General features: G+C 40.4%; 1 protein-coding gene across 1 annotated transcript in view; it reads left to right on the plus strand.

Moving 5' to 3' along the window:
- trpc3 (transient receptor potential cation channel, subfamily C, member 3) overlaps positions 1-26623 on the plus strand; it is a 153255-nt gene that overhangs the window by 69529 nt on the left and 57103 nt on the right. Inside the window, exons 4-5 of the mRNA XM_060915280.1 lie at positions 10754-10918; positions 23048-23264. Of these exons, the coding sequence (XP_060771263.1) occupies positions 10754-10918; positions 23048-23264 (382 nt within the window). The remainder of the gene's footprint in view (positions 1-10753; positions 10919-23047; positions 23265-26623) is intronic.

Below are 26623 nucleotides of genomic sequence, written 5' to 3' on the forward strand. Positions count from 1 at the left end.
AATGGTTAGAGAAGCAGCTTTGGGACCAAAAGGTTGCCAGTTTGATTCCCTGGACCAGCAGAAATGGCTGAACTGCCCTTGAGCAAGGCACCTGACCCCTAACTGCTCCCCACACTGTAAAAAAAATCCCGTTGTTTTTACGGAAAAAAACTGGCAGCTGGAGTCACCAGAAAAAATCCGTAAAATATACAGCAAAACAGTAATTGCTTTTACAGCACAGCATGTACATTTTACAGTTTAAAGTAGCAAATATAACAGAAGTCCAGTGTTTTATATGCTGGATTTAACTGTAAAATGTACAAGCTGTACCGTAAAAGCAATTACCGTTTTGCTGTATATTTTACGGATTTTTTCTGGTGACTCCAGCTGCCAGTTTTTTTCCGTAAGAACAACGGGATTTTTGTATGCTGGTTTCAATGATCTACTAGACAGATATTTTTTTGGGGGGACTTTTTTCACCTTTATTGAATAGGACAGTGTAGAGACAGGAAATGAGCTAGAGAGAGACTGGGAAATGACCTTGGGTCAGAATCAAACCCGGGTCCCCAGATTCACAGTATGGCGCCTTAGTCGACTGAGCCACGACAGTGGCCGTTTTTGTATTTTTTTTAACAGGGCAATTATGTAATTTTAACTATCACATTCTGTTTTAGTATTACAGTTTGTCTGTGTTTAAACTACAACAATTTGTAAATTCTACAAAAAAATATGATCAATTCAACATATTCTTACTGTTAAATTAACAGTGGTATTTGGTGAGGAGTTTTACAGTATATTGATGTAAATTACACACTGCTTCATTGTTTTTGTATTTACAGTTTTTTTATGTCATGATTTTACATAAATTCCCTGTTAATTCTACGGACATTTTTTACAGTGCAGGCTGCGCTGGGTATGTTGTATGTTGCTCTGGATAAGAGTGTCTGCTAAATGCCTATAAGGTAATGACTAAAGAACTCTTCATCCAGTCACTGACTTCTGGTGGATAGCCTCCTCTAGGCAGATTTAAGACCATTTTAATTGGTTTTTCTAACAAATCACACTTTAACTTTTCACATTCATGCTGACTTATGACTATGATGGTCCTCACTATGATGATGAACATGATGAGTGGCATGTTGACAGTCTTTTTCTGTCACTGTTCATAACTGCATGAAAGTATCTGTGAATAGTGTCTTAAAAATGTGTCACACTTTCTCCTCTGAGCAAAATTCAATCCATCACCCAGTCCTCAGTTTCCCCATCCTGGTCTTTGGAGTGTGTTTCTCAGGAAAGGTTCTAATCTCACTCACCACACCAAGTGCACATTTTGAGGCATAGACCAGCTGTGGGTCCAAGCACAGTCCAAGCACAAACACTGAGAAGTTTCTTCAACCATCATTACTATCTCTGCTGTTCCCCAGATCCACCACTGAATCCATCACTCCAGAAGTAGGTCAGATCTATTCATGGGATTGCTGTCTGTTTCTCTGACATTCACGCTTAATATCCAAATGACCAGCTAAGCTTTCAGACATTGCTTCACCAAAGTGAATCAAACAAGCTGTTAATCTCTATACACTTTCCTCAGCTCTCCACCCCTTAGTATAGGTGTCGAGAGTGTGTAAATTCAGTAAAATGACATTACCAGACAAAAAAGAACTAGGATTAACATTTTCATTGATTCGAAGGAAATTATTTGAGGAACTGTTGACAGATTCACTGTAGGGTTGTGAAATTTAGTCAGGAATATAACACTTGGGGAAACTGTTTAAGGAAATTAATCAATGAATAGGTAGTGTGATGCGCCCAATGCAAAACAGACTTACTGATGCAACTCAAAAGTTGATTATTTTCCAATAACTTAAAGACCACACCTCAAAGAGTTTTATTCCTCTTTATTAGCTCATCCAGCCAACAGGCAATGAGCTTATGTCATCATGTGTTGTCTGCCGTCTGTCTGGCATTGTCTACATTTCACGAAAATCACTTCTTCTCTCTCAGTTCTTCACCGATTTTTATTCTTTTTGGTAGGATGGTAGGTCTGCCTGGGGTCCATATGGCTTCTACCCAAATTTGCATAATTGCAATTAATAATGAAGATATGGAGTAATTAAGCCCTAATGAGCAGTTTCCACACAAACCGCTTCTTCTCCCTCAATTCTTCACCAATTTTGATACTTTCTGACATGAAAGTAGGGGTACCTAGGGTGCATATAACTTCTACCCAGATTTGCTTAATTTACCTCACCTGGGACGGAGTCCACCAGGGGGCGAGCTGTTGTTTTTCGGTGGGGTTTCTAATGCTACACATTATTATTTAACACATTATTCTACATAATGCTGCTACTGTGATAACCTCAACTGGACTGCCCTGGACTGTGCTGTACTGTGTGTCTTGTATACTAGTCTTGTTCTTGTTCTTATCTTCCTGTCTTTAGCCTAGATTATTTTTCTAAATGTTAAATGTTTCAATTTTTTTTAATCATTACTTTATTATTACTTATTGCTTGTTACACTGTTATTGGTCCTGTCTTGCGCTTTAATGTTTGTCTTTTTAATGTCAGTCCTATGTTTGTCTATGTCTTTACATGGGATAGAGAGAAACGTAATTTCAGTTTCCTTGTATGACCTGTGCATATGAAGAAACTGACAATAAAGCTGACTTGGACTTGGACTATTTGTTTTGTTTTTGTTAGCAACATTACAGGGAAAGGGCAAGACCAATTTTCATGAAACTTTCAGGACAGATGGGCATTGGTCTCAAATAGAACCTCCAACATTTTGAGGGTCATCTGGTCAAGGTTAAGGTCATCAAAAAGGTCAAAATTGTTTTTCCCCATGATATCTTCCTTCATATTCATCATATTTACTTCAAACTAAATCCAAAATGTTCATCTTTCAAGTTTGCTTCCATTGATATGCTATATGATGGGGTATCTCTCATAGTTTTCTTAGTGGTTGGGGGTCAAATGTCAGGGGTCAAGGACACAGGTTTTCAGAGGCTCATAACTGGGAAACGGTTCAAGATAGACAGATATTTAATATTATTGACATATAGAAAGTCATATATGGCTCTTATTTGGCACCATGATCTTTGACCATGAGTGACCTTGAAAGGTCAAACTCAAGGTCATGGGTTTTCAGAGGCTCATAACTTTAAAATGGTTCATGATTGACAGATATTTACCATTATCAACATATAAGAAGTCCCATATGGGCTTTCAGCTGCCACCATGACCTCTGACCTTGAATGATTTTGAAATGTCAAACTCAAGGTCATGGATTTTCATACCTGACAGCTGATGATTGAGAAATATTACCATTATCAACATATAGGTAGTCCCATATGAGCTTTCATTTAGCACCATGAATGTTGACCTTGAAATGTCAAACTGAAGGTCACGGAATAAGCCAGACTGACGGGCGAGGTTTGTTTTGCTTGGCAACACTTGTTAAAATCATGAATGAAGTTATGGACTAATTAAGCATTAATGAGCAGTTCAACAAAAATTGCTTCTTCTCGGTCAATTCCTCACTGTTTTGGATTCTTTCTGGCAAATAGGTCTGTATTCCTAGGGTGGATATACGGTAGCTTCTATATATAGCTTGTATCTAGTGTATATAGCTTGCAAAATTTATTTCACAAGGTGGCCACTTTAGATCGTTCCTTCTGGACTAGACGAGGCCGGAGTGAGCTATGCCATTATTGACGGTCTCGTTAAAGAACAACGTCATGCTTTTTATCTATTTATTGTTACATTTAATGTTGGAACATCCACGAGACAAGTAACATTTGTCATAACAGTTATAAACAGCCATTCCATCACATCAACAGTCTCTCATTTTCTTTCTCTCTCTTGAAGCAAAATAAGATGTAACAATGTAGTTTGTCATGTTACCATGAACCTCCAAAGTGCTCCATTGTGAAAAACTCTTGCATGTTGGAAAAACTTTGACCAAAGTTGCACTTGGAAGACGCTCTGGACACTTACAATAATACATTCATGGCTGAGGACTACAGTTGACTTGCTAACTTTAGGACTTCAGTTGTCATGAACAGTTTTGCACTCAAGTTTTCATCAATAAACAGCTTATAACTTCAACAAAAGACTTCATGTTGAAACTATAATGAATTTCCTGGTTTCACATTTAGACTTTGTGATTATATAGGACACTGTTATAGAAGCAAGTTATTTATAATCACGCTATCTGTTGTCACCCAGATGAGAATGGGTTCCCTTTTGAGTCTGGTTCCTCTCGAGGTTTCTTCCTCATGTCGTCTGTGGGAGTTTTTCTTTGCGACCGTCATCACAGGCTTGCTCATTGGGGATAAATTAGGGGATAAAATTAGCTCATGTTTAAAGTCTTTAATTCTCTGTAAAGCTGCTTTGCGACAATGCCTGTTGTTAAAGGAACAGTCCACCGTACTTCCATAATGAAATATGCTCTTATCTGAATTGAGACGAGCTGCTCCGTACCTATCCGAGCTTTGCGCGACCTCCCAGTCAGTCAGACGCGCTGTCACTCCTGTTAGCAATGTAGCTAGGCTCAGTATGGCCAATGGTATTTTTTGGGGCTGTAGTTAGATGCGACCAAACTCTTCCACGTTTTTCCTGTTTACATAGGTTTATATGACCAGTGATATGAAACAAGTTCAGTTACACAAATTGAAACGTAGCGATTTTCTATGCTATGGAAAGTCCGCACTATAATGACAGGCATACTAACACCTTCTGCACGCTTCGACAGCGCATTGAAATCTGAGCTCCGTATCAATGCGCTGCCGAAGCGCGCAGAAGGTGTTAGTACGCCTGTCATTATAGTGCGCACTTTCCATAGCATAGAAAATCGCTACATTTCAATTTGTGTAACTGAACTTGTTTCATATCACTGGTCATATAAACCTATGTAAACAGGAAAAACGCGGAAGAGTTTGGTCGCATCTAACTACAGCCCCCAAAAATACCATTGGCCATACTGAGCCTAGCTATATTGCTAACAGGAGTGACAGCGCGTCTGACTGACTGGGAGGTCGCTCAAAGCTCGGACAGGTACGGAGCAGCTCGTCTCAATTCAGATAAGAGCATATTTCATTATGGAAGTACGGTGGACTGTTCCTTTAAAAGCGCTATACAAATAAACTTGACTTGACTTTTATAAAGTGCTGGCACTGAAGACTCCTTCCAAAAATTCTAAACATCCTCACGGAAAGCATCACTATTTCAATAATTATGCAAATTTTCTATCTAATCCCTTTATGTAGAGTGTCAGTTGTACAAGTATCTGTTTAAGTTGTTACTATAGTAATGATAACATATTAGAACAAGTGCATTATGATTGGTTTGAAAACGAACCAACATCATCAAATCAGAATCAAGAATTTATCAGCTCTGTGGTATAAACACAAATAAACCTGATATTTAAAAAATGTTTGCGTTATTATGGTCTGAATTGTACTTAATTTCAGAAAGATGAAGTGGTTTGCCTCATCACATACAGTACTGTGCAAAAGTCTTAGGCACTCTGGGTTTTTTTTTCATACAAACTTTGTTATAGATTTCTATTTTATGACTTCTACATTATCAAGGGGCGGCACAGTGGTGTAGTGGTTAGCACTGTCACCTCACAGCAAGAAGGTCTGGGTTTGAACCCAGCGGCCGATGAGGGCCTTTCTGTGTGGAGTTTGCATGTTATCCTTATGTCTGCATGGGTTTCCTCCCACAGTCCAAAGATATGCAGGTTAGGTTAATTGGTAGCTCTAAATTGACCATGAATGGTTGTCTATGTGTCAGCCCTGTGATGAGCTGGCGACTTGTCCAGGGTGTACCCTGCCTCTTGCCCATGGTCAGCTGGGATAGGCTCCAGCTTGCCCCCCATGATCCTGCAAGGGATAAGCGGTTACAGATAAAACAAACAAATATTATCGAGTCAAAACTTCACAAAAACATTTTCGAGTCCAAACCTTTGATTTCCAGCACAAAATTAAATGTTACAGAAAAAAAAGTTTGTATCTGAGCAGCATATTATATAAGAGAGCACTTTTCAGATTAAAAAAGAAAACATAATGAAGCCTGCTGGGTTTTGGTGCAAAATGAAGAAGTGAGTGTGACAGTCAAAGTGTCCAGAAGAACTGTGGCTGGTTCTGTAAGATGCTCAGTAAAACCTACAGCTCGTTTCCGCATAAAACTGCACTCATTGTACCTCATCTCATCTCATTATCTCTAGCCGCTTTGTCCTTCTACAGGGTCGCAGGCAAGCTGGAGCCTATCCCAGCTGACTACGGGTGAAAGGCGGGGTACACCCTGGACAAGTCGCCAGGTCATCACAGGGCTGACACATAGACACAGACAACCATTCACACTCACATTCACACCTACGGTCAATTTAGAGTCACCAGTTAACTTAACCTGCATGTCTTTGGACTGTGGGGGAAACCGGAGCACCCGGAGGAAACCCACGCGGACACGGGGAGAACATGCAAACTCCGCACAGAAAGGCCCTCGCCGGCCACGGGGCTCGAACCCGGACCTTCTTGTTGTGAGGCGACAGCGCTAACCACTACACCACTGTGCCGCACCCTCATTGTACCTGAGACTACTATTTATTTTCTAAGCAAAGGGCCGTCTCACACCAAATATCGACTTTGTTTCATTGATTATGGCTTACTGCTTACTCTTTATGTTTTTTTTTTTTAATGTCGAAACACTTAATTTCATTATTTCATTATTTTTAAGCCATTTTTGGTCGGCAGCATTTCTTTATGTGCCTAAGACTTTTGCACACTACTGTAATGCCAGTGAATCTTTTGTGTGTTATGTGTTCTCAACACCCCCCACCAGCACCACCACCCACCCACCTCATTCAGTCCCCTGCCTTGTGGAAAAAGGTACCGGAGCCTCCGAGCTAGCTGTAGTCTTGTTAAATAAATCAGACACTTGTCACTTCACGACTACCTATTTTTCCCCACAAATATCTGCTCGTTCTGTAATTGAAGATTATTTGCACATCGTAGATACTCCCATATCCATTATGCTGTTTTGCACTACTACCATTTGCACTATTTCTTTTGCTTGTGTGGTTTTGCATGTGTGTGCGGTTTTTTAAAATAAATCAGGGATGAGAGTTTTCCGCTTTTCGGCAGATTTCCGCTTTTTCTGAGCAAAAATCGATATTATGCCAAATCCGTTGAGATTTTTTTTTTCATTGAGGGGGGTTGGGGTATGTTCCTTTGTGATACTCAAGCGTACGACGATGTTACATGTTTACAGTTTCGCCATCTTTAGTCTCACTAAGTCTCGCGGTAGAATACGTGTTTTCTACAATGTAATTGGCCAAAACATCGCTGGCGAGAGCATGATAACCAATCATAACAGTTCTTACAAGAGTGTGGGAGAGAACAAAAGCCAATCATAACAGTTCTTACAAAAGTACCCACATCGTTCTATTTTATCGAGACTTGCACATGTTCATCGTCGCTGCGCTTCAAAAATACGTTTCTCTTTCGTATCGGCTTTTTTACTCAAAATGCCAAATACAATTGACAAGCGAGACGAAGCGAAGGTACGTGAAATCAATGCTGGTATAAAAAACAGAGAGAGGACTGACAAGCTTTTGTCTTTGGCCAAAAGGCTGAAGAAGTCGTCGAAATGATTAAATGAAAATGAGAAGTGACTGTGAACTATAAATAATTGTATAAAGTGTACATAGACATTATCCCATAAACTTAGCATTCGTTTGATTTAATCCATTGAACATGTATATGATAGATAGTCAGTAAATCTGAAATTAATGCTGACAGTTTTGAAAACTTAAATATTTCAAAAGACTTTTTGAAATCATATGCAACTAATGAGGACATAGGGTGACTGACCTTTTCTCCCTAAGAAATTTTATTTAATATATGAACATTTTGATAATTAATAAAACTTACGTTTAATGTGAATTTAGTTTGTCATTTTTGTTGATCATAAATTATAACCATACCCTTGAATGTAGAATGTGATTTTATTTTGAATTCAAACAATACTCCTATTGATTTGAAACATATTTTCATGTAAATATATAAAAAAGACAACAGATTTTTTTATCTACTACAGCTCAGATTGCAGGAAAAGTGGTTTGTAAGGCCTTATTTTTCAAAATTTTCCTGGGGGTATCCCTCCCAGACCCCCGGCTTCGGGCGCCATCTTGTTTTCTGCTTTTTTGGTGACCACCCACTCTCATCCCTGATAAATACTTCTTTTGTTTGTGTATTTATGTTTACACTGAGGGTCTAGGAGAAACAATATTTCAATCCCCTGTATTTCCTGTACATACGGTAAAATTTGACTTGATAATACTCTGATGCATGTAGTCAAATCTATTCTTAAGGCATACAATTAATATTTGTGACGAGAAAGATTTATCCATTTATTGATTCTATTTCTGAGTTTCTGTAATGATGCCAACAACCAAAAGGCTTGCCCTCGAATGGAAAATGTTTTCCTCAATGAAGTGACAGTACAAGATGATAATACTGATACTGATATTGTAATAAACTGATATTGTCGCGGTATCACACTATCCTTTCATAATATTTATGATTATTCTATTCACATTCACTGGATATGAGCAATCGTGGGCTCTGATTGGCTACTCTACTACTAGGCTATCAGCTCATATACCATGAGTAGAAAAAAACAAAATGGCAGAGCATGTTGCTGAACCAACCGAGGATGAAATCAAAACTACTCGAAAACAAAACCCCAAAAAATGCAAAATAAAAGCAACAAAATATGGAATAAACATATTTGATGGTAGGGACATACTTTTTTTTTAAATGTATCATTTTTTCACAAATTGCTCCTGTCATTTTGCCAGTTTGTTTACATTTGAAGTGAAAATGATTTTGTCGGGCGTTTTGTATAAAGTTTTTATTTATCAAAATTGCTAAAAATAAAAATGCCCTGTTTCTCAAAATCTGGTAAATGTGGTTAGAATAAAACAGTTATTCCAATCAGTCTTGTTGTACATGCCTTATAGCCAACTCGGCACTATCAGTTCATGTACGACTCAATTTCGTGGAATAACTTCATCTCATCTCATCTCATTATCTGTAGCCGCTTTATCCTGTTCTACAGGGTCGCAGGCAAGCTGGAGCCTATCCCAGCTGACTACGGGCGAAAGGCGGGGTACACCCTGGACAAGTCGCCAGGTCATCACAGGGCTGACACATAGACACAGACAACCATTCACACTCACATTCACACCTACGGTCAATTTAGGCCCTGTCCACACGGCAATGGATTCAGGTGAATCTGATAAAATTGTTTATCGTTTCGGCCTGGCGTCCACACGGCACAGGTGTTTTGGGTGCCCCAAAACAAAATCTTTTGAGAACGGGTTCCAGAGTGAAAAAATCTGGCAACGGCGCCGTTGCGAAGTCGTCTGGATGAGTAGAACGGATTTGTTTATGATGACGTCACAACCACATGACTGTCAGTGCTTCACGCCGGGTAGAAGTGTAACTAACTCGATGCGAGTTGTCAACAAATCCTATAACTTGGTTCATGAAACGCACTTACAAAATATTTTCACTGTGAATATTTATTGTGTAATGGTGCAAAGTGAGAGAGAGAGAGAGAGAGAGAGAGAGAGAGAATAGCCCTTAGGGCAGAGTCTTTAGTCCAAACACTGCGGAAGCAGTACCAAACCACGCACCGCCCGTGCGCTTTCCAAAAACAAAAACAATCCCACCAGCAAACATAGGAAAAAAAAAGGAGCGATCTCACCTCTTCAGATGTTGGTTTAAGTCCGACAATACATTCCTCAAAAAGGGCGTAGAAGAACAAAGTAATCCATCAACGTGTAGCATTCAATTTATTCCGGACCATTAAAGAATTCTGGAGGATATCAGAATGTTGGCGTACCGGCTTCCATCTACCCCCATTCATTCCCCTTTCCGCATCTTTCATTTTACGCTACTGATTAATAATCAAAACTTTATGTGGCTAATGCTAAATGCTACAGAAGAAGGGGTTTATGCGCATGCGTCTACTTCTTCTATTGTTCTGGTGTCTCCGATGGGACCGTCTTACAGCGCACGTAGTGGTGTGGCATGTGTATTGCATCGTTTTCAGCAAGCGTTGCGTTGCCATATGAACCTGATATTTTACTGATCCGTTCCCCATGTGGACGCGATATTTAAAAAAAAAATTTCGTTGCCGTGTGGATGTAGCCTTATAGTCACCAGTTAACCTAACCTGCATGTCTTTGGACTGTGGGGGAAACCAGAGCAAACCCACACGGACAACATGCAAACTCCGCACAGAAAGGCCCTCGCCGGCCACAAACCCGGACCTTCTTGCTGTGAGGCGACAGCGCTAACCACTACACCACGGTGCCACCCGTAGAATAACTTAAATATTTTTAAAGCAATTACAAACTTTTAAGTGCTTTGTTTTAAAGAATGACTAAATTGTAAAAATGCTATTTAAAAAATGTAGTTACAGATATTTTTGTCTCCTTGTCAGGGTTAAATCATTGCTTTTTGTAGAAGTTCAATAAAATGCTCAGCAAACTTTATTTTTAAGCAGCACTGAGATTTCCCTGGCAGTTTGTTACCAAACGTATAAATTGTGTATCGTCTCAAAGTATCATGATAAGGTGTTTTTACTCTAATATGAATCCATGCCATCCAATAATGAAGTGTTTTGTTATTTGAAAACCTTGTTCTTGTCTTATACATCCATGAAAACTCAAACACCTGGATATTTCTTTCTGTCCTCTCCAGTTCGTGGCCCATCCTAACTGCCAGCAGCAGCTGTTGACTATCTGGTATGAGAACCTGTTAGGTCTCCGAGAGCAGTCCATCGCAGTGAAGTGTCTGGTGGTGTTGGTGGTAGCTCTAGGCCTCCCCCTGCTGGCTGTGGGGTATTGGTTTGCTCCATGCAGCAAGGTAAGATGCCACGAAACAACGTCTTAAAGTAAAATTCTGACAAATTCAAAAATACTTGATGAATATGATTTGTTCACTACTGTTTTGCCAGTTATCCCAGGCCATCCCGTGGTTGTTTTGCGTTTTTTTTAGGAGTATAGTTATAAACAATAAGGCTTTGCACTTAAAGAAAATATCTCACAAATAAACAAATTGAGCTAAAAGTCGGTCTTTATATCTGTCCTTTATAAAAAAAAAAGCTGCATGCTGAATTTGTTCTTAACGATATAATCACTAAAGTGATGAAAATAGATGAGACTATTGTTTGTCAGGGAGGCCGCCATAACTCCATTGTGTGTGATGTCATTTTCTGCGAGTACATATCCCTGCTAGAAAGCTTCAATAGGAATCCTATAGAACAAGTTCTAAAGGAATCCTATAACAAACTTAATGGAAATCCTGTCAAACTTCAGTACTTTCTATAGAAAAAAATCCTATAGAACAGATCCTTTTGACCAGTTCTATAGACTAGTTCTATAGACCAGTTCCATATACCCAGCAATTCGGCAGTTACTATTGTGACAGGTTCTTTTGGCATTCTTCCATGCGCGCTGCACTGTTGATCAGTCCCTAAAATTTGTCACCTCGATATACACATACTAGTAAATACTTGCAGTATATTTTGGAGTGAAAATTATTAAATATTTTAAGATAGATCATTGTGCATCCTGCTAATGGATTTACACTCATCAAGATAGATGCAGTGGTTTATTTCCACTAAAATGCAGGTGGTGTGAAGTTTCAACTAGTACGAAATGTATACATTTAATAAATGACCGTATTTTCCCAGAGAAAAATACAGTGGTGCTTGAAAGTTTGTGAACCCTTTAGAATTTTCTGTATTTCTGCGTAAATATGACCCAAAACATCAGATTTTGACACAAGTCCTAAAAGTAGATAAAGAGAACCCAGTTAAACAAATGAGACAAAAATATTATACTTGGTCATTTATTTATTGAGGAAAATGATCCAATATTACGCATCTGTGAGTGGCAAAAGTATGTGAACCTCTAGGATTAGCAGTTAATTTGAAGGTGAAATTAGAGTCAGGTGTTTTCAATCAATGGGACGACAATCAGGTGTGAGTGGGCACCCTGTTTTATTTAAAGAACAGGGATCTATCAAAGTCTGATCTTCACAACACATGTTTGTGGAAGTGTATCATGGCACCAACAAAGGAGATTTCTGAGGAGCTCAGAAAAAGCGTTGTTGATGCTCATCAGGCTGAAAAAGGTTACAAAACCATCTCTAAAGAGTTTGGACTCCACCAATCCACAGTCAGACAGATTGTGTACAAATGGAGGAAATTCAAGACCATTGTTACCCTCCCCAGGAGTGGTCGACCAACAAAGATCACTCCAAGAGCAAGGCATGTAATAGTCGGCGAGGTAACAAAGGACCCCAGGGCAGGGCCATTGACAGCTTTGGCTGGGCCCGGGACAAAATAATCTGAGTGGGCCCCCCCCCAAATAATCTGAGTGGCCCCCCCACACACACACATACGCGCGCACGCACATCGCCACACAGCAACCACCCACACCCAACCCCTCTTTTCAGTCTCCATTCACTCCAACCCTTAAATAACACCCTTAAATAACAGGTATTCCAAGCCCATTATAACAGTCAACCATTTTATTTCAACATTTCAACATATTTACAGTTTGAACATTTCCTTAGTCTGCAACTATTCAGGTGCGAAATGCAATGCGCCGGACTTTTGCTGTGGCAAAGTCGTCAATAAGGTCATTGAAGTCCAGCTTCTTTGCAAGTTCGCGCTCTATAGAGAGCATAGCCAGCCCATTGAGCCTCTCCTGTGACATGTTTGAGCGCAGGTAGTTGATAAACCAAAATGATTGTTTACGGGATGGAACTGGGCCTCAATGAGAATGGAGTTATGGCTTTCCCAAAATCTGAACATAGAAGCATCACCACTAGTGATGTGTACAGTGAGTTTTTCAGTGTATTTTTTGTCTTGTTTTTCATAAACGTCCTTTCCATACTCGATTTAGAATGTTACAAAAAAAATTGACACCCTCCCAACCACGTAACATTAGCCTATCTGACCTGGGGGCTGACACGTTTATTACGGATAAACCAAAAGGATTACAACGTTCCCTGGATATAGAACTGGACCGAGAAGATTTCAAAATCTTAACGTGTAAGCAACAACAATAAAACAGAGGTTGTTTTATTCATTTAGGGCTTATTAGGCTACTTTCATTAATTGCGCTTTTCATACAGGCCTATCATTTTTCACTTGAGCAAGGGAATTGTTTGAAGAGTATCCAGTGTAAGCGAAAGTTTAATGTTTTGCAACAGACTAACCTCAAAACACCCCATTTATAGCCCATTCGTTACATTAAACTCTATCTAGCTGGCAATTTCACATGCCGTCGTATCTACACGGGATGATTTCCAACAAAATAAGGTTTAATTAACAAGAGGCAGCGTTCCACGGGCTTTCAGCTAACTGGAGTCCAGCTCAGCGCAGCTCAGCAAGCGTGCCTAAAACATTTGGATATGATTGCCACATACATATACACATACAAACAGCCACTCAAATCTCCACTGCCAAGCCTCTACCTCTCCAACGCCAGATCCATGTAAACAACACGGACGATTTGGAATTACCTTATTCTATTCTATAATCGGCTGGTCAGTGCTATACTCAATACTTAAGTGACTTACTCATCCAATGAGGATTATTTTGTTTACAAGATGCCACATCTGAGTCGCTGACAAATCCTGAATTTCTGTAAAGATAACTGTGCAGAGATTTATAAGCACGCAGTGCTTCACCACTGAACAGCGAGGGAAAGTTGATGAGGTAATCATACACGTCCGGGTATTCCGCTGGCAGTTCAAAATCCGGTCGTGAAAACTCCGTCTGGAAAGCCATAAGGGTCACTAATCTGTAGATCGTTTATTTTAGACATATATCTAGTTATCTGTTCATTAGAAAAATGAGCCGTGTAGTCCGTCGGTTGAAATTGATCCATTCTGTACACGAGTGCAGCAGTATTCAGCGGTGTTTTTGACCGACACGATGGCGGTTGTGTACTTTCCGGTCACGTGACTGCAAGATCTCTATAGTGCCGTGTTATTTGGCGCCTTAATCAAAGACCAAACCATTTCTGCATTAGGGGTGGTACGTGGGTTCTTGAATCTATTTTCGAAGACAATAAAGGCAAAAGAACCAGAAATCATTCATTGAATGCAAATATAGCACATTTTTCTCCCCCAAATCAACACATTTTGAAATGAAACAGAATGATTAATGGCATCTTCATGAGGGACCAGTTCTGGGCCCCCCCCTCATGCCTGGGCCCGGGACAAAATACCCGGTTGTCCCCCCCCTGTCGACGGCCCTGCCCCAGGGTAACTTCTAAGCAACTGTTGGCCTCTCTCACATTGGCTAATGTTAATGTTCATGAGTTCACCATCAGGAGAACACTGAACAACAATGGTGTGTATGGCAGGGTTGCAAGGAGAAAGCCACTGCTCTCCAAAAAGAACATTGCTGCTTGTCTGCAGTTTGCTAAAGATCATGTGGACAAGCGAGAAGGCTGTTGGAAAAATGTTTTGTGGATGGATGAGACCAAAATAGAACTTTTTGGTTTAAATGAGAAGAGTTATGTTTGGAGAAAGGAAAACACTGCATTCCAGCATAAGAACCTTATCCCATCTGTGAAACACGATGGTGGTAGTATCATGGTTTGGGCCTGTTTTGCTGCATCTGGGCCAGGATGGCTTGCCATCATTGATGGAACAATTAATTCTGAATTATACCAGCGAATTCTAAAGGAAAATATCAGGACATCTGTCCATGAACTGAATCTCAAGAGAAGGTGGGTCTTGCAGCAAGACAACGACCCTAAGCACACAAGTTGTTCAACCAAAGAATGGTTAAAGAAGAATAAAGTTAATGTTTTGGAATGGCCAAGTCAAAGTCCTGACCTTAATCCAATCGAACTGTTGTGGAAGGACCTGAAGCGAGCAGTTCATGTGAGGAAACCCACCAACATCCCAGAGTTGAAGCGGTTCTGTATGGAGGAATGGGCTAAAATTCCTCCAAGCCGGTGTGCAGGACTGATCAACAGTTACCGGAAACATTTAGTTGCGGTTATTGCTGCACAAGGGGGTCACACCAGATACTGAAAGCAAAGGTTCACATACTTTTGCCACTCACAGATATGTAATATTGGATCATTTTCCTCAATAAATAAATGACCAAGTATAATATTTTTGTCTCATTTGTTTAACTGGGTTCTCTTTATCTACTTTTAGGACTTGTGTGAAAATCTGATGATGTTTTCGGTCATATTTATGCAGAAATATAGAAAATTCTAAAGGGTTCACAAACATTCAGGCACCACTGTAAACCTACAACTGTAAACTAATTTTTAGTTGTGTTTTTGTTGTTTTGCTTATTTTGTTTTAATAACATAATATCATTTCATGATTTGTGCATCTCTTATATGTAAGCTCCTGTTTGTTAATAAATCCATATTGTAGTTAAAAATAATCCCTGCTTCCTCCTCCAAATAATTCTGGTGATCAGGTGAGTTAAGTTGAAACCAATTGGCTGCGGCACTGAAATTTCATGGCATGGTCATGACATTTTAGCCATACTTAGAGCCTAAAGTTCAAAAAGACAAATCATATTGCATGCCAGCAAGCTGTCTCTGGTCTGGGGTCCTCTGGGCCCGCTCCAGTTCCTTTAGTATGGTTTACCCAACAGTGGTGCCACCACCATCATATAAAGGAAATATTCTTGAGTAGACACAAAAACACCAAGCCAATAAATAATGTTCAAATATAGATTTCCTATAGAACTTGTGTTTTAATAGAAATTTTCTGTCCGAAAAAACACACTTGGCAAGTTCTATAGAATGCTGAGAAAAGCCTATAGAAACTTCTTGTTCTATAGGACACAATTCACAGTCTCCTATAGAACCATGCTGAAATCCTATAGAACACCAGAGTTCTATAGAAAGTCCTAAAGAGTTCCATTGAGTCCTATAGAACTTCTATAGGACCTTTTTTGCAGTCTAGTATAGCACTTGCATGCTATACTAGACTATAGTATAATATTATGGTCTAGTGTGACTTCTCGGTCAATTTGTTTGCATCTCAATTTCCACAAAAATTATGGCAATGCAGGATTAGAAAAGGAATCAAAATAAAGTAGTGGTTAGTTTATTGCCCGTTTATTTAAAACAAAAACATTACCTGCTTATTTTCCATCCATTTGATGCGTGACACGGTATGCTGTCGTGCTGAAGGTGTTTTGTGGTGGAACAAAGTCTGAATCGCATCTGGCTTCAGTTGTCATTTCCATCTCATGTCTCACTTCTTCCCAGTGATTTTTTTCATACAAGTCCTCCACAAATCCACAATCTTCTGTAAAATGCTCACTGCACAATTTGCTGCTTTTTCCAGGAGTAAAGTTTTCTCGCTTTACTTGATGAAGCCACCCGGCCAAACGTCTTGGTCCCTTCAAAGGATACCCATGATGCCATGACAGTCCCAGTGTTTTCTTGGGTCCCGAATCATATCATGGTTTTCACACTTGTAGACGGTGCATTTACCTATCTTTGAGAAGATATAGATGAAGACACTATTCTTTCACAAACCACTAGATTTATATAACTTAAAATGTAATACACAGACAAAATAATGCTTGAAAAAAATGGACGGTGATAATAGCTTTGGCTGCACACAATGGTGGATCCACGATGGAATGAAGAAGATGTACAGAATCCTACGTCACACAGTGCCACCTCATTTTCGTCTCCCCCAGGGAAATGGCCCAACGGCCTGATGTTACAACTTTAACATGTTTTTTAAGCTAAAGTCCACTTAATTTTTTGTTTTCCATCTAGAACATCATGTCTTAATGTATAATGATGACATTTCATAACCTTGTAATTTCAAAATTTCCTGATTATTCACTTTAATTCATAATGTGCAAGACTCATATGAAAATATACAGTATGATGGTGAAGGTTAGAGTCAGGGTTATTGTTCTTACCTTTTCTTACAACTTGTATGAAATCACACAAAACCCCAGCACATCATCTTCACTTATTCAAATTCATATGAATTTCAAGTGAGATAGTGAAACCTTTTTATATTAAAAAAATAAAATAAATGTATGCTGAGAAGAGAGAGAGAGAGAGAGAGAGAGAGAACATGGCATCAATATTTTGTTTCATAGTTTATAATTTTTATATTTTTATTTCAACTTTCAAGTCTAAATCAGTAGAAAATACTTTCAACAACAAAATTCTGACTGTAAAAAAAAATTGATTTTATTCAAGAATCTGAGCTAAGTGTATGCCATTTCACATAAAGGACACCATTTGACTTTCACTATGAATGTGAAATATTCTGAATCTGAATGTCAGAAGCTTGAGCTATCTATTCATCTTCCAGGCAATGGCTTGGATTCTCTCTTTCTTTTTTTTCCTAATGGCATTATTTCATTTTGAAAAGTTCAGAGTACAGTACCTAGAGTGGAGTATAGTGTTTAAACTACATTATTGTGATCATGATCAATCAAGTCAAAGTCCCTCTCATGCTAGAATCTGGTCTTCCCAGGCAGTCTCCTGTCCCAACTCTTTAAGGCGTATGGGTGTGGCGCCGATTTCCGTTTCGATAGCCCTCGGCTTCTCACCTATACAGCTAGATTTAGAGTGGGGGGCTGGTCCTCTGATAACCACAAGAGTTTGACTTCCCTACTCGCATCTGTATTGTAGCATGCCTTGCCAGATGGTAGTACGGTAGGTATTATTTTTATGATGGTCTTTGTTTGGTATGACCCAACTGTGAGTAGAACTCGTGAGCTCCCGGTCAAGAGGCGGACACGCTAACCACTAGGCCAACTCACGGTTGTGATCATGATCAGTAACTTAATATTTATAATTCAATCATTCAGTTAAATTATGACTAGCCAGTGAAATATATACCAGTGTTGATATAATGAGTTTTTATGCATCCATTAAATCACAGAAACAGAAAAGAACAAGTGTTGCCAGGCAAAACAAACCTCGCCTGGCAGCACTTATTTTATACCTATATGTTGATAATGGTAATATTTCTGAGTCATCAGCTGTCATGTTATAGTCCGATGAAAATCCATGACCTTGAGTTTAACATTTCAAAGTCATTCAAGGTCAAAGGTCATGACGGCAACTGAAAGCCCTTATGGGACTTCTTATATGTTGGTAATGGTAAATATCTGTCAACCATCAACCGTTTTCAAGTTATAGCCCTCTGAAAATCCATGACCTTGAGTTTGACCTTTCAGGGTCACTCAAGTTCAAAGATCATGGTGCCAAACGAAAGCCCATATGACACTTCCTATAAGTGGATAATGGTAAATATCTGTCTACCGTCAACCATTGTCAAGTTATAGCCCTCTGAAAATCCATGACCTTGAGTTTGACCTTTCAAGGTCACTCAAGGTCAAAGATCATGGTGCCAAATGAAAGGCCATATAGGAGTTCCTATATGCTTATAATAGTAAACATCTGTCTATCAGCAACCGTTTTTGAGTTATAATGGAAAATGTTATTTTGACCAATGACCTTGACCCCCCCCCCAACTTTTAACCCCCAGCCGCTATGGAGGCTGTCCAGGCTACCCCATCATGCAGCATATGGTTGGAAGCAGAATTGAAAGATGCACATTTTGGTTTTGGGTTGAAGTCAAAATGATGAATTTGAAGAAAGTTATCGCAAAAGAAATGATTTTGACCTTTTTGATGACCTTGACCTTCACCTTGACCTGATTGCCCCAAAATTTAATCAGGTAATCTATGGACCATTGCCCACCTACCCTGAAAATTTGAAGTAATCGGTGTAACCGTCTAGACGTTAGATTGTTAACAGACAGACACACAGACAAACAAACCACACTGATTACAATATCTCACCCTGCTTACTCCGTCGTGGGCAAGGTAACGAGTGGATTTTTTTTTTTTCTGGAGTAGTAAGTGATACCAAATGAGCTACTCTGGCAGATCTGTCACTATGAGATGAAAATGCGAAGAGGACATGGCAGAGTAATGATTTAGATTTAGATTTCGCCTGAAACTCACTGGTGTGTGACATCTGATTTCACTACAAGGGCAGATGGTCATGTCACATATTCAATTGAGAAACAGAACATACGTAAGAGACAAGCAAATTGGTATAATCTAATAAATCCTTCATTGCATTAAAAAGCCAAGCTAGTATTCATGTTTTGTATCAAAGGTCAGCCTTTGTTGCATTTTTAACAGAAGCTTAAAATGTTTCTTTACATTTCCAAAGCTTATTACTCAGTAACTATGCTTGTTCAAAGTAACTTTAAAATATGATATGCTTTTTGTACATTATAAGAGTGAGATGTGAAAATGTGCAACCATCCATGGCTTCTTGGATTTCGAGAGCTTCACTCCATTCAGCAGCCAAGGGACCTGCTTGGATCACAACATGAGTTAATGTAATCCTCTGCCTGCAAATGACCCATAACTTCATCAAGTTGGTGTTTTTGCAAGAAAGGTCAAAAATTCAGTCCAATAAATTCCCTCTTCTTAGACTTGTGGAATTAAAACTGACCTTCACTGAAAACCTTTTAGTATTTTTTTATTCTCTTTGCAATATTGGATATTTAAGGATGAAGGAGGTAGTCATGTCTATGATGAAATGGCTAGCCAAGCTCATTATACATCTATGGCACATGTATGATTACCACAAAGTATTTCAGCACATTGCCGTATGTGTTGAAATCCTATGTACTCACTAGTAAGTGATGAAGTTATATGTAATTATTTATTATATATATGTAACTCTGTTAGTCATCGTCAACTCTGTTGTCGTTAAACCAGGCAATCCATTGACAGAATTGATGAGAACAGAGTTGACATTTTCCACCATTTTGTGGCTAGACTCCACATGCTAACCTCAAACTAGTTACCACGAGGTGTGTATAAAAACAGAATTTAATGGATTTTAATCATATTACTGTTTTTTTTAAATGAGGGAGAGATTCACTGCAATATCACAATAACAGATTTGACAAATAATGAATCGACTGTTGGTGTAAAATCCTCAACATTTTGTTCAAATGAATAAGAGAAGAAACATAACATACCTCACTGCCTTTCTGAAGTTTCCCACCAGAGGAAGTAACATCACTCAGTGCAGGCATCATGCGTATTATTAAAAGTCTTTGTGGATTTTATGAGATTGTATAACAGAGTTGACAAAAACATTGGGACATACTGTAATATATAAGTACCCAAGTCCCAATGGGCCATACCACAGAAGGTGGCTGAGAACAACAGGGCCAAGGTTCTGTGGGACTTCAGCTTCCAGACTGACAAACAGATCCTGGCTAGCCAACTGGACATAGTGGTGGTGGACAAAGAGCAGAAGAGGGTGGTGGTGATAGATGTGGTGATCCCAGCTGACGCCAACATCAGGAAGAAGGAACATGAGAAACTTGAGAAGTATCAAGAGTTGAAAGAGCAGCTGGAACGGATGTGGAAGGTCAAGGGTTGCGTGGTCCCTGTGGTAGTGGGGGCACTTGGGGCAGTAACCCCCAAACTGGGAGAGTGGCTCCAGCAAATCCCAGGAACAACATCTGAAGCCTCAGTCCAGAAGAGCGCAGTCCTAGGAACATCAAAGATACTGCGCAGAACCCTCAAACTCCCAGGCCTAAGCCCCCCAAAAAACAGATTGTTAGAATGAATCACTTCATGTTTATTCGAGTTGAATGGATGAATCAGGAGTCGAAGACAGTCAATAACGTGGGGGAAGGGGTGGGAGTCATTTAGTTAATGTTTTATAGATAAATTGGGTCTAAAATGTACATCAGGCATTGCTACTGGTGAAAGTTTGCCATAACCGGCAAAATGGGATAAGGTTCTTATGCTGGATGGGATAAGGTTCTTATGCTGGAACGCAGTGTTTTCCTTTCTCCAAACATAACTCTTCTCATTTAAACCAAAAAGTTCTATTTTGGTCTCATCCGTCCACAAAACATTTTTCCAATAGCCTTCTGGCTTGTCCACGTGATCTTTAGCAAACAGCAGACGAGCAGATTTGGACGGCATGGTGGTGTAGTGGTTAGCACAGTCGCCTCACAGCAGGAAGGTTCTGGGTTCGAACCCAGCTGCCAGCGAGGACCTTTCTGTGTGGAGTTTGCATGTTCTCCCTGTGTTTGTGTGGGTTTCCTCCGGGTGCTCTGGTTTCACCCACAATCCAAAGACATGCAGTTAGGTTGATGAGGGGTGGCCTTGGGCTGAGGTGCCCTTGAGCAAGGTACCGAACCCCTGACTGCTCCCCGGGCGCTCTGGTGTGGCCACCCACTGCTCTGAGTGTGTGTGTGTGTTCCCTGCTTCAGATGGGTTAAATGCAGAGGATGAATTTCACTGTGCTTTAAGTGTGCATGTGACGAATAAAGGTTTCTTCTTCTAAATTTGCATGACCCACCTTCTCTTGAGATTCAGTTCATGGACAGATGTCCTGACATTTTCCTTTAGAATTCGCTGGTATAATTCAGAATTCATTGTTCCATCAATGATGGCAAGCCATCCTGGCCCAGATGCAGCAAAACAGGCCCAAACCATGATACTACCACCACCATGTTTCACAGATGGGATAAGGTTCTTATGCTGGAATGCAGTGTTTTCCTTTCTCCAAACATAACGCTCCTCATTTAAACCAAAAAGTTCTATTTTGGTCTCATCTGTCCACAAAACTTGTTTTTCCAATAGGCTTCTGGCTTGTCCACATGATCTTTAGCAAACTGCAGATGAGCTGCAATGTTCTTTATGGAGAGCAGTGGCTTTCTCCTTGCAACCCTGCCATGCACACCATTGTTGTTCAGTGTTCTCCTGAATTCTTAAAGTTATAAGTAAATACACTGAAATTTAGCATTTATAAACTTTTATGATACTTCAAGAATATCTTAAAGTGCATATCACGGCTAAATTCAGGAGCAAGATCAATGCAATTCTCCTATTTTATATTAAACTTTGGTCAAATATCTGTCACATTTTGCATTTTGTGCAATTTTTTTACCTTGCGCAATACCAGAAAAATTCAGTTGAAATCAAGCCATTTGAGGTGAATTGGTCCGCCTCTGAAAAAACTTGGCATTTGGATTTCCCAGGAAACTTTGATTTTCGTGACGTCACATGCGGGATACCTCCCTCTAAATCCTACGTCAGCGCTGGTTTGTTTATGAGAAAACGACCTGGTGGTTTTCTGCAAATTTCTTCAACGTTATCACGTAATTATTAAAATGGTTAACAGATGTATCGTAGGAGGGTGTAGCAACACCAATCTTGATGGGATTAGTACTCATCGTTTCCCAAAAGACCGGACAATGAGAGAGAAATGGGAGCGCTTGGTCTACACAGGCTGTGCACTGAAACCGTGCAAGTGACGTCACGAATCTGGCTCCAGACTCCCTTGGGATTTTTCCAGATGCGTTTTGTTATTTTATTTTTTTCTGCTGTAGACAGATGGCCTTGTGCAAAATTACCCTTCTGAATGAGCATGTAAAGGGACATACTTTCATATAAAAAAAACTAAATTGGTCCAGGATATGTACTTTAAAACTGTCAGTTCATCTAATGTGTGTCAGAGACCTTTTTTTTTCTTCGCAACAAAGCAATTGCACAACGAGTAACATTTCACTTGACATTTTCTCAATTCTACAACATGGTAAAGCAACAAATTATTGCCTTCGGTCCACTTATTTCAGGTCCTACCTGCCTGCTAATTCCCACCTACCTACCAACTGGGGAGAGTGAAGGCTAACACTTACTTCCTCTGAGACATGTGAAGCCAGCCACACTCGGAGCAGAGCGCTATTTGCTCTGTTCTGCATATACAAGCTCACAGATGCCCATGACTAGCTAGTGTTGCTGTGATCGACAGGGTAGAAACAGTAAGGATATCCCTCCCACCCAGACAATATGGCCAATTTTGTTCCCCATGCTCCAGGCAATGGTATATATCAATGGTGTGTTTGTGAAACACCCTGCTGTCCATGAGCAAATATCTGACTTTGCTGTGTGAATGTTTCCAGCTGGGTAAAGTCCTGCGCAGTCCCTTCATGAAGTTTGTGGCACACGCGGCATCCTTCATCATCTTCCTCTGCCTGCTGGTTTTTAATGCATCTGACCGGTTTGAGGGCATTAGCACTCTGCCCAACGTCACAGTCACAGACTACCCACTGCAGATCTTCAGAGTGAAGACCACTCGCTTCTCATGGACTGAGATCCTCATCATGGTGTGGGTGGCAGGTAAGAGAATAACTCAATAAATCTTATACTGTTTAGTTTTGATTATTATAATTAATAATTATTCCATGAAATCAAGTCGTACATGAGCTGATAGCCGATGAGGCACGTAGCACCGAGATTGAGTGGAATAACTGTTTTATTCTATCCACATTCACTGAATTTTGAGAAACAGAGCATTTTTATTTTTTGCAAATTCCATAAATAAAAACTTTGTCCAAAACAGCCAACAAAATAATTTCCACTTAGAATGTATACAAACCAGCGAAATGACAGTCGCAATTTGTGAAAAATGCAAAAATAATAATTCTTGAAAAATAAAAAAAGATATGTTCTTACTGTGAAATACTTTTATTCCATATTTTGTTGCTTCTTTTTTTTTTTTTTACTTTTTGGGGTTTTGTTTTCAAGTAGAGATTTTATTTTGTCCTTGGTTGGTTCAGCAAAACGCTCCACCATGTTTTTCTTCTTCTTCTTCCTAAGTTGGCAAACCAACTTAAAGGTGCATTACCGCCACCAAGTGGGCTGGAGTGTGGAACAGGCGATATTGGGGAGGGGGACTATATTCTTTTAGCTAAACTGTGGGTGGTAAAAGAGAGCAACTGGACTTGCTTGAAGATTCTTGAAGACGTTTCACCTCTTATCCGAAAGGCTTCTTCAGTTCTGTCTGACTGGTACGGAGCATCAGGTATTTATCCTCTCATGGATGAAAAGCTCATCTAAGGTGTCATTGAGTCATCCTGTTGGTGTGGGTCACTGGGGGCTGGTTGTGAACGGCCTCGAGAGTCATTAGGATGATCAATGGATTGCCCGTTAGGGTGATCAATGGAATGCTGATTCTCTCTGTCTTCCTGTGAGTCACTGAAAACAGCTGGGTTTTGGTGTGTATTCAGTTGTCTGGGAAGTGTGCCAAGGACTGCATTGTAGGTGGCTGATAAATGATGTCTTAGACCCCCACCTCTGTTCAGTGATGGCCATTCTAGGTTGACAAAAATGGCTTCTTTAACTCCTCACTCATACTAACGATCCTTTCTGGCTAAAATGCGTACGTTGCAATCCTGAAATGAGTGTCCTTTGTTGTTCAGATGAAGGTAGACAGCAGAGTCCTGGTCTGAGGAACTGGCTCTCCTGTGTTGAGCCATGCGCCTGTGAAGCGGTTGTTTAGGTGGTGTTTACATTAGACTGTATCCGTATCGTTTTCGTTGCAGATGCACTGTCCGTGCACATTAAAACGCCAGAAAACGACTCCACAGGCGGAACAGTTTGAATCCGCCAGGGCCCACGTATTCAACCCAGTATGTATCTGATCCAGTGCTGTGTAAACATTGAGGAACAAGGATACGCAGTGCTGAGCTCTAGCTGATGTCGTCATTGGACAACGTCACTGTGACGTCCACCTTCCTGATTCGCTGGTGTTGGTCATGCCACGTTGGTCATCTGAATGAGCAATACAGGAAGTGTGTTGAGGAAGTCATTAAGTGAATGAGCAATACAGGAAGTGTGTTGGTTACCGTAGCACTAAATAGTCTTGTTGTAATCGCAAAAAACGGCCGTTCTGCAAAGTGAAGAGTGTACCGAACACTGTTAGATCCTTCTAGCATAAACACGAAGGCCATACACATTGTAAAAAAGGCATCATTGTAGTACCAGTACCGCTGATAACAGACTGGCATACTTCATTTTTTACAACGACATCCTTCCACTTGCAAGTGGTGAGTGACTTGCGCATGCCCGATATGCACTGGGATCATGTGACGTGCCATCTAATTAGTCATGTGATTAGCGTTGATATCATGTGATATCAGCTGCTCTGTCCAGTGCAAAAGCACCCCCCTCCAACCTCACCATCCAAAAAAGGAGGGCTCTTACATTGCTTCAAAGAGACCAGAACATCACCATCCTTCCTGCTGACAAAGGGAGATGCACAGTGTTGCTAAACACAGTGGACTACCACTCCAGGATGACCAGTCTCCTCAGCGACACTACCACCTATGAAACCTTGAGGCGGGATCCCACAAGTTGTTACAAAAAGAAAGTTGTTATCTGCCTGCAACAACTAGAAAAGGACCAAGCCATCAACCGATCTCTGTACTCCAGATTGTACCCTGGGGAAGCCGTTCCTCTCATATACGGACTCCCCCAAGATTCATAAGGAAGGAGCTCCACTCAGACCTATCATCAGCAGTATAAACTCTGTTACTTACAACATTGCCAAACACCTAGCCACCATCCTGGCTCCTCTCGTTGGGAATACGCCACATCACGTCAAAAACTCCCAAGATTATGCTACTAAAGTTGCAGACCTTAAACTAGACTCAGATGAAACCATGGTTTCCTACGACATCACTTCTCTGTTCACCTGCATTCCCACCACAGAAGCAGTTGAATCTGTTAGAAAACGACTCCTTCGAGACAGCACCTTATTGGATAGAACGAACCTCACCACGGACCAGATATGCACCCTGCTTGACCTCTGCCTGACTACCACTTATTTCCAGTTTAATGAAAGTTTCTACAGACAGAAGCATGGATGCGCCATGGGCTCACCGGTTTCCCCTATTGTGGCCAATCTTTACATGGAGGAAGTGGAACATAAAGCTTTGACCACTTTTTCAGGAGTTGCTCCCAGCCACTGGTTCAGATATGTGGATGACACCATGAGGTGGAAGCCTTCTCTAAGCACATCAATGCAGTGGATGTTAAAATCAACTTCACTCGGGAGGACGTCAGTGTGAATAATCTAGCCTTCTTGGATTGTGATGTACGCATTAGACAAGACAGAAGCCTGAGCATCGAGGTCTACCGGAAACCCCCACACACAGACCAGTACCTACTCTTTGACTCTCACCACCCACTGGAACACAAATTGGGGGTCGTTAGGACCTTGCAACACAGGGCTCAGAATATCCCTACAACGATAGAGGGAAAAGAGAAGGAGCAGAATCACATCAAGAAAGCACTTCAGAACTGTGGGTATCCCAATTGGTCTTTCCTCAAGAGCAGAAAAAGGAACAGAATGGACAAGGAGGATAACAGGAACAAACGCAAGAACATTGTCATTCCCTATGTTTCTGGACTATCTGAGAAACTCTGGAGGATCTTCTCCGGTACACAACATTCCGGTACATTTCAGACCCAGTAACACTCTGAAGCAGAAACTGGTCCATCCTAAGGACAGAATACCCAGACACAAACAGGACAACGTAGTGTATGCCATTCAGTGCAGTGAGGTATGCACGGACTCGTATATTGGGAAGACTAAACAACCGCTTCACAGGCGCATGGCTCAACACAGGAGAGCCAGTTCCTCAGGCCAGGACTCTGCTGTCTACCTTCATCTGAACAACAAAGGACACTCATTT

Source organism: Neoarius graeffei, chromosome 2 (genome assembly GCF_027579695.1).
Source record: "Neoarius graeffei isolate fNeoGra1 chromosome 2, fNeoGra1.pri, whole genome shotgun sequence".
In the NCBI taxonomy this organism is placed as follows: Eukaryota; Metazoa; Chordata; class Actinopteri; order Siluriformes; family Ariidae; genus Neoarius; species Neoarius graeffei.